Raw genomic sequence first — 14451 nt, 5'->3', positions numbered from 1 at the left:
GCCCTATGGACTGGAAAGGGTTCCCCTGTCCAAGGCCGTACCGATAAATACAGAAACTCCATCTTTATTGGCTGTATAAACATCTCTGGGCTGTACATACATTTCATACATCGTAGTGGAGGGCCGAAAGGGGGGACCCCAACAACACAGCAGCTCACCCCCTTTCCCCAAGGCCCACCCACTCTGTGCAAACCAAGGCCAACAGCTCCTGCTCCCTCCCCCCCAGAAGTCACTGTATGGGAAGGGGGTCAGGAGTCAAGGCCGTAGGAGACAGGAGGGCTTGGTGGGGGAGGACACATGTAAGTGCTAGAATCAAACACTGAAGCGAAACAGGCAACTGGCACAGGCAGCAAGCTGGGGCCCGGGAGTGGGCAGGGGGCGGGGGGAGGCAGGGAAGGGGAGAGAGGGGTCAAGCTGCCCTCAGGGTTCACAACCACAGCTCTGGGGTCTTGCCCTCACCACGGCAGGAGAGACCTACTCTGGAGTCTCTGCCTACAGCCCAGGGAACTGGGGACAAGGGTGCTACCAGGTATCCCAAGGATGGCAAGGAGGGAACAGGAGCCAAGACCCCAGCACCCCTCACTGAGTAGCCCCCCTCTCACTCCATTAAACACAAAACGGACACCCACCTAGGTGCGTACAGCTGCGGGAGGCCAGACTCAGACTCTGTGGGACTATGTGGTGCCTGAGCCGGCGGTGAGGGAGAAAGCGGCCTCTCGGGGGAAAGAAGAGAGACCCTGGAATAGTATTCCTGGGACAGCAGTCAGTGGAAGGAGAGAAAAGGCCCAAGAGAGCCCCCCTAGCCCAGCCAGGGGGGATAACAGCAGCAACTGGTCCACACAATGAGGACAAAGAACGAAAAGAAGATGCAAGGAGAAATAACTATGGTAAACAGGGGAGGGGGCAGTCTCTACTCCACCCTCTGCAGAGCCTCATGCCCAAATAGCAGCTGAGACAGGTGCCCACTCCTCTCCACTCACACGGCCAGAGGGGAAAGGGGCATGCGAGAGTCCACCAGCCAAAGCAAGTGGGACCCACCAACATAGCAACACCATTCTTGGGGCCTGCTCCTTTCCAACCAGGGACTTAGGCCCAGGACTGACTGATGATCGGGGTGGCACCAGGTCAGAAACATGGGCACAGAGGGGCTTGGCAGGGGCCTGATCTGGGAGAGGCAGAGGGACCACGCACTCCCTGGAGCCTGCTGGGTAAGCAAATCCTGGAAGGCAGGAACTGGGCACCTGGTTCTGCAAATGGCAAGGAAAAGGAGAGGGGGCAGGTCTAGGGGAGAAGCCCCTAGCCACTCAAGGGATGCAGATCCACTTTTACTTTCTCCCCACAGCTCAGCATTCCAATGGTGGGAAAGAAGCCCCCAGAAGGTACAACAGCATCCTTCTTCCCGATGATCTTGCCATTCCGAGTGAAGAAAACCTGGGGGTGGGGGCACGGAGAGAAGTGGAGAAGGATGGCTCTGGCCTCCTCTGATGATGCTAGAGCCACACAGGCCTGAACCCCATGCGTTCCCAACTCCCAGAACCGCCGGACAGGAGAGACTCAGGGTGATGTGGGAAGTGACCACAGGAGGGCGTCTGGAAACCAGCTCCCCAGCACAGCTGGGGCAGCACCCGGCACCTGGCAACACAGCCACCACCAGGCCTTCCCCTCTTCCCGGCTCTGGCTACCGTCCCAGTCCCCACTAATGCCAGCCCCTGCGCAGGCCCAGGCCCCTCGTCCAACCCCACACCCTCCCCACTTACCACCACCTTCTTGCCCTCATGCTCTTGCTCAATCTCTTCCCCATCTTCCTCCTCTTCCTCTTCCTCCTCTTCCTCTTCTCCCTCCTGGTGCAGGTACATGACATTCCGGACGTTCCGGACGGCTCGGGCAGTTGGGGACAGGATCACTGTGTCACAACTGTCATCACTGTCACCTAGGAGGGCAGGAAACCTGAGCTCCTGTGGTGCTGCCCCCACCGTCTGCCCAAGCAGCCTGGCTGGCCACCCCCACCCCACTCACCCTCACTGTCCAGAATGTAGTCCCGGGGGAACATGATTCCACAGCCCATAATGTCCCCTTTATAACAGCGTGGCCCGAAGGGGTCCCCCACACCGCTGCCATGGAAGATCTTCCCGTCATCTGTCAGGACGGAGGGGAGAAGAGAAGAGACACACCTGAAGGAGGGGCTGACACTCTACCCCACCCCTCCAGTGAGGCCCCAGCTTCAAGCAGAATGCTTGCCCACCTCCCTCTCTGGCCCCGAGGAAGGGAGGGGGTCAAGGTGAAACATAAATGGAGAGACAAGTAGAAAAAGGCCCCAGATTAAAAAAAAAAAAAAAAAAAAAAGGAGAGAGACACAATGTCTGTTCACACAAGGAGCTGAGGGGCAGACTCCCTCAGGGAGCTGGCGGGAGAGGGGAGAGGGGCCAAGAAGGGGCCAGGAGCTCACAGCAACTCCTTTCTAAAGAAAACCCTAAAGAAAGTCAAGCCAACCAAAAAAAGAAAGTGCAGAATCTGCAAGAAGGGCGCAGAGGGAGCCAACTCAGAGGCCTGGAATGTCCAGTTCGGGCCCAGATTCCCCCACCCCTGTTCGGCTCCCCTCGCTTTTCAGGCTGAGAGGAAAAACACAGACGAGGAGAAAGCACGACTGGCCTAGGGAGGGGAGATGAGGCAGCAGCAGGGGAAAAGGCTCTCTAGCCGGACGCTGGAGGGGAGACCATTTGCGGGGGGTCAGGAAAATGGATGTCCCTGTGCCTGTATGTGGCCCACAGCCCTGGCAGCCCTAGGGCAGCCCTGACTCACCTGCATGATAAGCCACAGAGCCTCTGCTCCAGCCAGGGTGTCTGTTCTTGGGATAATCCTGCACCAAGAAGGAAAAAGAAAACCTATGGTTTTCTATGAAAAGAGGGCAGGAGAGGGCATCTGAACCTTCAATCTTCTCAGACAGATGGCTGCTCACACCCCTGTGGCCTCCCACACCCTTCAGGCACTGGGGAAGCAGGGGAAGCAGGGAAAGTGACCAGGGCACTTGGCTTTCACAGCCAGGGCTGCAGGCTGCCCGCACCCCACCTTTAGGCCCGGTATGCGTGGTGCTGTCACGACCCTCTACCTGGTCCTAGCTCAAGGCGGGGGGAGTCTGTACCCTCCCACAGCGAACACATACAACCGTAGTCTGTCCCGGGTTAAGACCCTCCCACCACAGCCTGCCCACCTGTCCCCATCCCAAGAGCCCCAAAGCTGAGCAGCTCTACAGGTAAAAAGCCAGCATGAGTGCCCACCTTCCGGGCCAGCCCCAAGGCGATGTAGCATTTCTCTCCAGGGTCCACGATCTCCACCTCAAAGTAGTGGCTACGGGTGCTCAGTGGGTGCCGGGCCTGGGCCAGCCCCACGTCAACGATGCTCTTGCCCTTGCCCAAGTACTCCAGCAGCTGTGGGGGAAGAGCCAAGGGCAGTGGGTGGTGCGGAGGGCAGACAGACACCTGCCCTAGAAACCTGGTCCCAAGGCACTCGAGACCAGTTTCTGGGTCTGACAAAACCTCTGGCTGAAAGGGAAAGGTTCCTAGAGGTATACCCGTGGGCACCAATATTCCAGGCAGGCATGAGAGAACGGGGAGGACCGGCGGGTCGCAAAGGTGGCGGCATGGGCCAGAGGGCTGGCCCTGCACCCATCTGCCGCCTGAGCTGCAGACTCTCCTTGCTTGGGGGAGAAGTGGGCAGCAGCCCAGGCGGCTGAGCACCAGGGAGCACACTGGGGGGCTCTAAGCTATGGCCTCACTTCCCTGAATCACAATGCTGGACGAGGCCTCCCCAGGGGCCTTGGGCGCAGAGAAGGAGCCGTGAAGACTAGGCTGAGCAGACCCCTGGAGGGGCCTAATGGGGAGGACAGTAAGGGTGCAGAGGTTGGGTACCAGCTCCAGATGTCTGAGGGAGGGGAGACGAGCTCAAAAACCAATTCTGCCTGGGATGGGACTACCATAATTCCTCAAGGTCTGTTTTACTTGGCTTCAGACAGAGCTGCATCAGGGAGGTGCCGAGGGGAGCCAGGGAACCCAGATGACCAGCTCTACTCCTCTGCTTAATGTGGGGGCCGGGAGCAGGCAGGCCAAATACATGAAGGCAAGCTTTCCCGTTCACAGCCCCTCGCGGCTCTTGCAGAGCGCAGGGATGTGCGGAGGTGGGGGGAGAGCAGAGGTGACTGATGGACTCTTGGGGCTCTTCAGCTCCACAATGGTCCTGCCTGGGCATGATGGGGCGGCAACCCCCAAGCTGGGAGGATTTATTTATCAGTTGTCATGGTAATGGTGGAGTTATGACTCAACCCCATCCCCTCTTTCCCCACCCTCAGCATCACCTGGGAGTCCTTAATCCCTTTTTAATTAGCCAAACTGCCCCTCGAGACTTTATTCTACCCTCCTGCCCCTGCAGCCCTGAAGAAAACGCTGCCTGGGGACGTCCTCCACTTATCCCTGGCAAGCCTTTGGACGCTGGCCTCTCACCCCCAAAGAACTCCTGCCTGAACAGGAAAGGAATTAGGCTCGCCTGCACCAGCGTGGAAGCCTGCGTGTGTCTCCAGCAGAGGCAGGGCCTGCATCCTCACCACCTTATTCAGAGAGGAACCGGAGGGACTGGATCCCCTTCTCAGCCTTGGATCCCCAAAGCCCTGCCAACTTAAGTCCATTCTCCCCCACCTTTCCAAAAGAGTCCTGGAGGGAGGGGGAGGCGACCAGGGGAAAAGCCAGAGCCGCATGGGCAACCTCCGATATCCACACCCAGGTTCTTCCCATTTCCTCCAGCCACAACCCTGTATGTTTCGGGTTATGCTGCCTCTTCCGTATTTACACCCCTAAGCCCAAGTCTTCTCTGTTAGCTCCCACTGCTTTCTTTCCTCAGAATGGGCTCCCCGGCAGGCCACCTTCTGATTTACACATGAAGGCCCACATTGCTGGAATTCCCCTCCCGGTCCTGTGTTCTCTGCGCGGCCTGGCTTTCTCCTCTGTGTCTCCCTGCAAGCGGGAGGGGTGGTGCCTGGTGCGCATCCGCTGGCGTACACTCCACCCAGCGCGAGCAGCCCCCAGCCCACCCTCTCCGGCCAGTGTTGCAGAACTGGGTGGGGGACCCCACAGCTGCCCTTGACCCACTCCATCCAACTGGACTCGGCGTAGGAAACACAGTGTTCTCCACTTCCAGAGCCAAGAGACAGATGCTCCAGATCCCGATCCTTGGGAAAAACCCGCCCAACCATTCCCTCGGCCTCAGCCCTGCAGAGGGCAGCCACTGCAGTCTTGTCTGTGGATAGGGTGGGGACGCTCCCTCCAGCGAAAAGGTCAGGAGGATGAGGCACACGACGGTGGAGCTCTGCCACCCACTCCCCGGCCGGCACACCACTCAGACAGCTGGCTGACAGCTGGGAGGCTAGGTCCCCGCCAATGCTGCCCTCCGCAAGAGAGGAACACCCGCCTCTCAGGGTGTAAGCCGCCCCAGTTCATCTGCTCCTGTCCAGTGAAGTCTAAGCAAGTCCTCCAGAGCGTTCCCAGCACTTACAGGGGCAGGTGGGCACTATGGCCTCCCAGACAGATCGTAGCTTGAGTTCACTTCTCCCCTCCTGAGACCAGGGCTGTTGGCAACTGAGAGCAGATGGGAGGTTTAGCCCGAGTTGCCAGACTCTCAATGCTGGTCCCTCAACCCGTGCCTCAGAAGCCTCTCAGACAAAGAATCACACAGACCTGGGCTCCGATCCTAATTCCTGTTACTTACTAGCCACCAACTTTGAGCAAGTGACTTTCGCTGCTTTAGGCCTCAGTTTCTTCACCAGTAAAATAGGGACATACCGTCTGCATTTCTAAAAAGACTAAACGAAGTGTGTCAAGTGTCGGCACGGAGCCCGCGCCCAGTAGGTGGTCAGTACCTGTCTGCCTTCCCCTAAATCAGGAAATGGGAGTTAGACCAGACTACACCAACACATCAATACTCCCTAAACATTAACAGTCCCCCACAGCTACAAAAGACTAGACCTGCCAATCACAGAAGGAAATGACCCTTCATCTCAGCCCTTACCTCCAACTACAATGGCCCCTTAGCTCCCAGAACTGTTCACATTCCCCCCTAGGAGAGATAAGCACACCCCAGATTACTCTATACCAAGCCACCAGCTGTCCCCTCTTAGTGCTTCTCCTCCAACAATGCCCAATCAATAGGAACGCTCCCCTACATCTTTGGTGGGGGTAGGGGCACCCATTCCTTGCGGCTTTCAAGCCCCCGACTCCTGCACCTCCCTCCCCACACCCCCAGAGCCTTGGGAGGGCAAACAGGTGGACTCGAGGGCACAGAGCAGAGGCCGCAGCACCAGGTGCAGACAGCCTCTTGCACTCCAACCCCCCACCGCGTGTGGGTAGCGCCTTCCCCGCTTCTTCTCTCCTGCTGGTTCTCTCCTGCTGGTTCTCTCCTGCTGGTATCCACCCTCCTCCTGCTGCCAGCAGAGACCCTAATCCCTCTTGACAGGAGCAAGGGAGGGCTCAGTGCCTTGAGGGCCTAGAAGCAGCTGAAACAGGAACCCAGGACGTGCTCCCCACCGGCCAGCTCAGGCCCCAACACAGTCTCCTCCTGGGTTGGGTTGGAGGGGGGAGGACCCCTGGAGGGTGGGGCCTCATTCACCCCACTTTGTGTACCAAAGCTGTTGCCCCGTCACTAAGGAGTTGTCAGAGGAGCTATGAGCAGGAAACAAAGAATGAGTCTAATCCCCCAGCTTTACCCACTGCCCCCCACCCTCCACACGTGACTTCACTTTGCAAGGCCTGGGGGCAGGGATGAGGTGAGGGGCAACACCCCCATCCCTGAGCAAAGACAGTAGCCACTCTTCAACACCCTCAGAGCTCTGCAAAGGGGGGACTCTTTGGGAGGGGAAACTGAGGCCAGAAGACGCAGGGGGAAGAATTCCATTCAAGAAAGAGCCAGGTCTGGGGCGCCTGGGTGGCTCAGTTGGTTAAGCGACTGCCTTCGGCTCAGGTCATGATCCTAGAGTCCCGGGATCGAGTCCCACATCGGGCTTCCTGCTCAGCAGGGAGTCTGCTTCTCCCTCTGACCCTCTTCCCTCTCGTGCTTTCTATCTCTCATTCTCTCTCTCAAATAAATAAATAAAATCTTTAAAAAAAAAAAAAAAAAAAGAAAGAGCCAGGTCTGTCTGTATACACACAACTGTTGAAGCCAGATAGTAGGTAGATGGGTGCTCACTGTACCATTTTTTCAACTTTTCTGTATGTTGGAAATTGCTCATAATGTAACGTTAGAGCCAAAAACGGGGCGTCAGGAATTCGTTCTTCTTTGTGGGAAGAACCAGTGGGAAGGGGAGAGAGAGGATCACTGAGACTCCGAACTGAAAGACAGGCCTGGAAGGCAAAGGGTCCCGTGGCAGCCAGGTAAGCTGCCCTAGACAGGCCGGGGCTGAGGGGCGGGGCAGGGGGCTCACGGGGCACGTGGGAACCTAAGGCCCAGAACTCCAGACTCATCTCGTGAGAGGGGCCAGGAGGAGAGATGACGGGCTACAGGAGAGGGGCTGGGGAGAAGGGCACGGTATGTATCCGGCAGTGGACAGGGCAGGGGCAACAGATCAAAGAATGAATATCTGGGCTTAGTTTTGGGGCTAATTCACTGTTTGACATTTGAATCGGTCTCTTTGCTTCTGTCTGAGGCTGTCTTTTCATCGGCCACACAAGAAGAAGAACTCTGGGAACACAAGGGCTGCCCCGATGACGACGAGGATGACTACGGGAGGGAGCTCCAAGCATCCTGGGTCTGGGGCGCCAGGGATGCTACAGGTCCTGCACGGCAGGTAACGGTCTCCGGCTCCGCACTCGGAAGCCCTGGACCGGATGGCGTCAGAGCCTCTCCCAAACCTTTATGGTTCTAAAAGGCACTCTATTGGAAATATCACCCAAGGCAGGAGAAACAGGCTCTAACCCACAACAAGAGGTCTGAGGCCCCATGGAAAGGCTCCCCACAGAGGGGACGGAAAACAGGAAGAGCAAAGAGGAGAAACAGCTGAGCTAGACATCTTTAGAAATGGGAGGTACAGGCGGGGCCCTAATGACCTCTCCCAGGCTCCTCCAGGAAACACAACTCTGAGGGCTGGATTGGAAATACGCTGGATGGTCAGAAGAGACAAGAGGGAGCAGGGCGAGAGACAAATAGGGACAGAAGAAACTGGGTAAGTCACCCTCATCTGAAAGATGGGGTAGCAGGCAAGAGGAGAAGAGAGGCAAATATCTATCAAGAGGCTCGTGCCCCAGTGTGCCCCAGAGGAGCAGGTGCTCAGGGAAGAGTGTGCCCCACCCTGCCGGCAGTCCCAGGCTGGGGTGAGGGTCTGAGAGAAGAGCCAAACTTCACGGCTTATGTCTAAGAAAGAAAAAATTCTCCAATGTGTGACCTGAGGGCATTGGAGGAGGGCAGAGAGGAAGGAAGGCTATTTATAAATGTCTACAGGAGTCTACATCAATTAGAAAAGATTGCCTGGGAGGAGCTGGGGGCAGAGTGGGGGCAGGTCCAGGCAGGGAAAGGATGCCAGGAAAACACTCTTGAGGAGAGGTTGGGGATGAGAGCTGGAACATCGCCCTGGCTCAGTCCCAAGTTCAACTCTGTAGTTGTTGTCAAAATGATGGTGGAAGGGGGGAAAGAAAGGAAAGAGATGAGGGTCAAGGAGTGGGCATCTAAAGCCCCTGGCTTGCAGCCACCGCCATCCTCAGACCCCAGGGCCAGAGGGGGTGCAGGATGTCAGAAGCAGCAGGAGGGCACACACTCTGCCATTTTCCTTGGGTTTGACTCACCTTGAACTCCAGAATGGGGGGAGCCTTGCTCATAATCCACTCCCACCCCCCACTGTTTCTGTTTTGCTATCAAAGGCTAAGTTGAAAACAGCCTGAGTTGGGGTGAGAAGGCCAGAGGGTGGAGAAAAAGATTGAGCCGGGAGCAAGAGGGCAGCAGAGGGACAATTCAAAGTGGGAGGCCCCAGCAGCCCACTGGAGGTCAGGGCCAGACCCCTGACTCAGCAGCCATTCACTCCCAACCCAGCATGAGGCACAGAGGGTGGAGGTGAAGAATTTCCCTCTCCCAAGGTCCACAGACTCCTCAAGAAAGTTTCAAATCCAGGGAGAGACCAGAGCAGGTGCTGAAGGAACCAAAGAAGGCAAAGGAAAACCTAGTACTGTGCTGAGATTAAAGCAACTAACCTGAGCTCTCAGGGCCGGGGAAGTGAAGAAAGACAATCAGCACTAAAGAGAACACAGACCTGGATTCAAAGAATCATGTCAAGGCCACAAATTCCCATTTCCCAAAACCCTACAAGACACCGTCTTCATTCCCCATTCTAAGCAATTCAGACCCACTTATGTGGCCCACAGGTTTTTGGTGGAGCCCTCCCGGGCTGCCCGCTCCGACCCAACCGCCTCTCACTCACAGTTCCGCAGACTCGGACATCATGTAGCCGGCCCCATTCGTCCTCGTAACTGTCCACCATCATGACACTGTCATCCTCGCGGCCCAGCTCGGCGTTGAGGTGCAGGCGCACCTCCTCACCCAGAGAGTGCATGCCCACTGCTGGGAACAGTCCATCTGGGGACATGGGCATGATGGTGGAGCCCACCTGCAGGGGAGGGAGGGAGGGCTGGAGGGAGGGAGCTGATGCCTGGCTCCCTTTTCCACAGCTCACTTAATTCTCACAAGAGTACTTTTGAGAAGATGCAACAAATAATTATCACACACACTGACAGACAGAAAAACAGAGGCACCGAAAAGTTGAAAAAGTGGCTATAAGGACTCCTGGCCGAGCAAGGTATCCAGAGAGCTAGAAGGCAAACACAAGTCTCTTGACCTGCTGCCAAATGCTTCTGGCACGTGAGTATGTTCTGGAGCAGGAAAGTGTGGAGGCACAGCCGCTAAGGAAGGCCAAGGCCTAAGAAAGCCATCCTCTCAGGGTTGGAAAGGGAGCCGGATAGGAAAAGAAAGAGAGCTGGGGGTCCCTCTCTTCTATTTGCTCTTCCCCATCCCTTCACCACTACTAGTCTCTCTCTGAAGAGGGAAAGAAAGAAGAAGTGAAACAAGAAAATAACACACAGAAAGGACATATCCTCAAAAGCCTTCAAGGCAAGGCTCCAAAGAGGACAGAGGACCTCCAGCTTATGCATCCAGGCCATAACCTCTCCCTCTCTTTTTCTGCTCAAAACCTTCCCCCACATCACTCAATCCTGTCCCCCACAATCTCTGCTCACCCCCCACTGCACTAACCTGCCCCTCTGCATCTATCATCTAGGCTAATGCCCCAGCTTCCCTGGGCAGGAGAAGTGGCTTCTCCTACATGCAGACTTTGAAAAGCTGAGGATGGCCTGAAGGAGGTGGGAACTAAGCCTAGGTGTCCCTGGGCAAGCCCCAGCTGGTAGGTTATTTTCATTCCCACAATTCCTCGGATGGCTTCAAGCCACTTAAATCCCACCCAGGATTTCCCACTCACCCGTTTCCCATTTTTGGTGAAGAAGATCTGGGCAGTCTGTACATCAAAGGACACAGGCTCAATGCCGCAGCCAATCCGGTCCCCGGAGTTGCACTTTGACCCAAACTGGCGGCCTTTGGCTCGGCCATTGTACAGCCTGTGGACGGAGCGGCACAGACACAGGACCTGAGCCTGGCCTCCCAACTTCTCCAGGGCACTGACCCCTAAGGCCCCGCTTGCTGCTCCCAGTCACTCGGTGATGCACCTACCTGTCTCCACACATGAGCTCCACCCTCCCCTCTAAGTCTGCCAACCTCCAAGGCTCACTATCAGGCCATCTTCCCGTCCTGATCATAAGTCAATGAAAATACGCCAAGATAGGTAAAGGAATGGCAAAAGCCACCCACGGTAGTCCTTTGTATCTAAGGTCCCCGAATCCATAGGAAAGGGGTCAGGTTCCACAGGAAGCAACTCACTTGCCATCATCAGCATGGTAGGCTACGGAGTCGGGCAACCAGCCGGGCTGGTGATCCAAGCTGTAGTACTGAGGGACCAGCCCCACAGCAATGGTGCCCCGGACCCCGCTGTCCACAATCGACACCTGGAGGGAGGAGAGCAGGGCAGTTAGCAGGCACCAGAAATGGGATGAATTGCTGGGGGCCTGGAGAAGGGCAGTCAGACATCAAAGACTCAAAAAGGCTCTAAGAGACAAAAAACATGTGAATCAGAGAAAAGACAGGGCACTCAGGGAGGAACTGGGGAGCCTAGAGGTCTACTTCATATCATGATTACTCAGAAAATCATTTCCAAATTATGGAAAAAGATAGGAGATGAAGCAGAAGCTGGGCTTGGGTTAGCGGGTGGAAAAGGCCATGAGTCAGAGTCTGGGATATGTGTCAAAGTCTACCTAGCTGAGGGGCAGGAGAGCAGAAGGGACAGGGTGACAGGACTAGGGCACCCATCTCTCAGCTGAGGCACCATGCTATCCTGTGCCCTTTTCTCAGCCAAGTAGACAGCCCTGATGGAAAATTAAAAGGATAGGATCAAGAATCTAGTAAAAGAGTTCCCTGGAGCTTAACAAGCTCACCCCCTGCTCTGCCCACCCACTGCCTTGATCACCTCAAAATAATTGCTGTCCTTGGTCAGAGGTCGAGAAGCCACGTAGCAGCCAACTTCACCAGAGTTTCCATGGTAACTGATGGAGGAATGAGGGGGGAGTTCCATTAGCAGCCTAGCCCAGGAGTTGGGGGGAGGGCCTCAGCATCCCACCCACCCCCACCCTCTGAGGGCCAACACAGAAGAACCCATCAGGCCACACTTCAGGACATCTGCACAGACATCATCACAAGATACCTGAGATCACCCACCCCTCCCCCTGCCTCCAGCCAGGGTCCAACCCACACCACACCAACACAAGCCTGGCTCCTTCATTTCCAGGGGGAAAAGAATGCAGAGCCTCCCTTAGTTGCCTAGGAGGGGGTCTCACAACCCTGTCAAAGCTCAATCCCTCATGCTACAGCTTCAGCCCTTCTCCTCTGGCTCTGTCCTCAGTGGGGCTGAAGAACAGCTGCTGGTCTCTATCCTCTATACCAAAGCCCTTCGTAGACTGGAAGACGGTTATTCAGTTCCCACTCCTCAGCTTTCTTTTCTCTAGGCTAAATAGCACTACTTCCTTCCCCCCTTCAGGGACAACTTTGTCAGAGAATTAGGCTCAGGAGTCAGGGAAGGGGTTCAAGCCAGAAAAGAGAGAGAAAACAGACACACCAGAGGGTTGGAAGGTGGTGGGCAAGATGCACTACAGAACTGTCCTTCCCAAAACAGGAAATCCACTGCCTCTGAAATGGGCCACTCTCCACCAAACCCAACCCCTGAGACACAGGCTGAGGAGACACAAACACCCCACACGCCCACTGGAGTCCTCTGAACAAGGCACTTGGGCAACTCAAGACACCCGCAGCTTCCTATCTCTGACATGACTGTTTCCAACGTGGACCAGGACAGAGTGACCTGGAGACACAGGCAGAATGAGTGCAGGCTGCAGCAGCCCACACTGCTCCACTCAGGGTCAAAGGCCCTCCCAGTGCAGTGCAGACAGTCCTCTGCCTCCGAAAAAGCCCCTTTTCATCTCTAAGATCTGCCAGAGCAAGGAAAATGTGAAAGCACTCCTCTAAACTTACCTCAAAGTGTCTCCATCTACAAGAATGTGCTTGAACCTCTCCTGGTATCGGAAAGCCCGGACCTCCCGAATCTCCCGGATCCTCCGGCGCCAATTCAGAAACCGGTAGTGCAGGTTGAGGTCATCCATCTTGTTCATGAGAACAAACCTGCCATGGGGAGAAGGGGACTGAGAAGGAAGCAGGGCCCTAAGCAAAGCAGCTCAGCCTGTTCGACCCAGAATGTGGACAGGGCACTGGACTCGAAGTCAGTCAACAATCCCCATCTGCATCCTTTCATTCAGCAAACATGTACTGAGCTCCTACTATGTGCACCGTTCTTGGTGCTAGGGATATAGCTGTGAACAAGATGGGTGGGATTCCTGTTCCCATAGCACTTCCATTCTAGTCGGGGGGCATGACAGATGAGACACAGACCCGACAAAGTTGGACAGTGGAAGAAACAGCAGAGTGGGGTGACACAAAATAATGGGGTAAGTCTAGAGACTCCTTTGGATCCAGTGGACAGAAGAGGCCACTCCGGGGTGACATCTGAGTTGAGAAGAGGCCAGGCACGTGCCAAGCCCAAGAAAGAATACTTCAGGCAGAGGGGACAGCCAGGACACAGGTCCTGGGGTGGAAAGAGGCAGGCATGGTAGAGGAATAGAAAGGCCAGGGTGGCTGGTGTGTAGGGAATGTGCGGGAAAATGGTCAGGAAGAGTATGGGAAAAACGCAGGGGCCAGAGAGAGGCCCCATAAGGCCCTATAGGCCATGTTAAGGAGTTTCCATTTTACTGCAAGTGCCATGGAAAACCTCTGGAGAGTTTTAAGCAAAGAAATGAAAGGATTTTAAGGTTTATCAGATCTTAAAGATCATTCAGGCTGTTGGCTGGAGAACTGATCATAACAGAAGCAAGAGCAGAAGTGGCAAACAATTAAGTCGGAGGTTGTTGCAGCAGCTCCAATGAGACATGGCATCCATTAGCATGGTAGCAGTGAAGATGGAGAGGACTGGAATGACCTGGGTATTTAAACCAACAATGCTAATGGATCGATGGATGGATGGATGGATGGATGGATTTATTTTTCCTGGAAGCCAAAAGTGAGAAAAACGGGAGGTAATTTTCTCTTCCCATCACCCCAAACACTGGGACAGGGGTTCCATCAAGGCGTGGCGGTGCCTTGCATACAGTAGGTGCTTAAATAAGCCTCAGCTAGGCTGAATTCAATCCTAAAGCGCCTGTTACACCCTGCTGCAGTAGCTGCAAGCCACCACGTGGCCCAAAAGGGTAGGCACCAGCCGGGCTGCGCTCCTCGCACGCGGCCAGGGCTCCACCCCAGACAGATACGGGCCCCCAGACCTGGGGACGTCCGCTCGCCCAGAACCGCACAGCCTTGGCACCCGCGAGTGGCAGCCGCACCGGGTCCCGCCTCCAGCCGGGGCACGGCCTGGTCGCTCGGACGAGACCCGGGGGCCCCGGGGGCCCCGGGGGCCGGCTCGTCACCGCGACTTACGCGCAGTCTCCCCGGGCCCGGCACCGGGCCGAGGAGGGTCCCGAGGCAGCAAGCCCCGTGACCGGGGAGCAGGCCCCGCCCCTGACCAGGGAGGCCTCCGCCCAGGACCCCCGCCTCCCGCCTCAAGCTCCGGGGAGACCCGAGGCCTCCGGGACCCCGCCCCCGATCCCCGCCTACCGGGGCCGCCGCGTCCTCCTCATCCATAGGCCTCTCAGCTCCGCACACTAGCTCTTCGGCCGCCGCCACCACACACATCCGGGTCCCCGCCCTTCCTACGCTCCCCGAGGCCCGCCCCTCCCCACCCACCCCGGC

The 14451-nt window shown here is 56.3% G+C and overlaps 1 protein-coding gene across 1 annotated transcript; it reads right to left on the bottom strand.

Annotated features, from left to right (window-relative positions):
* Window positions 1-48: 48 nt before the first annotated feature.
* Window positions 49-14451, bottom strand: SPRYD3 (SPRY domain containing 3). The gene is made up of 11 exons (XM_025882944.2): window positions 14317-14451; window positions 12649-12795; window positions 11591-11666; window positions 10948-11072; window positions 10493-10628; window positions 9443-9628; window positions 3276-3425; window positions 2800-2857; window positions 2017-2136; window positions 1758-1930; window positions 49-1431 (listed from the first exon to the last, which is right to left on the bottom strand). The coding sequence occupies exons 1-11, from the start codon at window positions 14337-14339 to the stop codon at window positions 1297-1299; spliced, it is 1329 nt and encodes a 442-aa protein (XP_025738729.1). The 5' UTR covers window positions 14340-14451; the 3' UTR covers window positions 49-1296.

The sequence above is a fragment of the Callorhinus ursinus genome, unplaced genomic scaffold (assembly GCF_003265705.2).
Source record: "Callorhinus ursinus isolate GAN/ISIS: 27379988/994484 unplaced genomic scaffold, GSC_fseal_2.0 scaffold44, whole genome shotgun sequence".
In the NCBI taxonomy this organism is placed as follows: Eukaryota; Metazoa; Chordata; class Mammalia; order Carnivora; family Otariidae; genus Callorhinus; species Callorhinus ursinus.
Note: the sequence above shows the minus strand (reverse complement) of the source record. Positions and strands in the feature narration are given on the sequence as shown.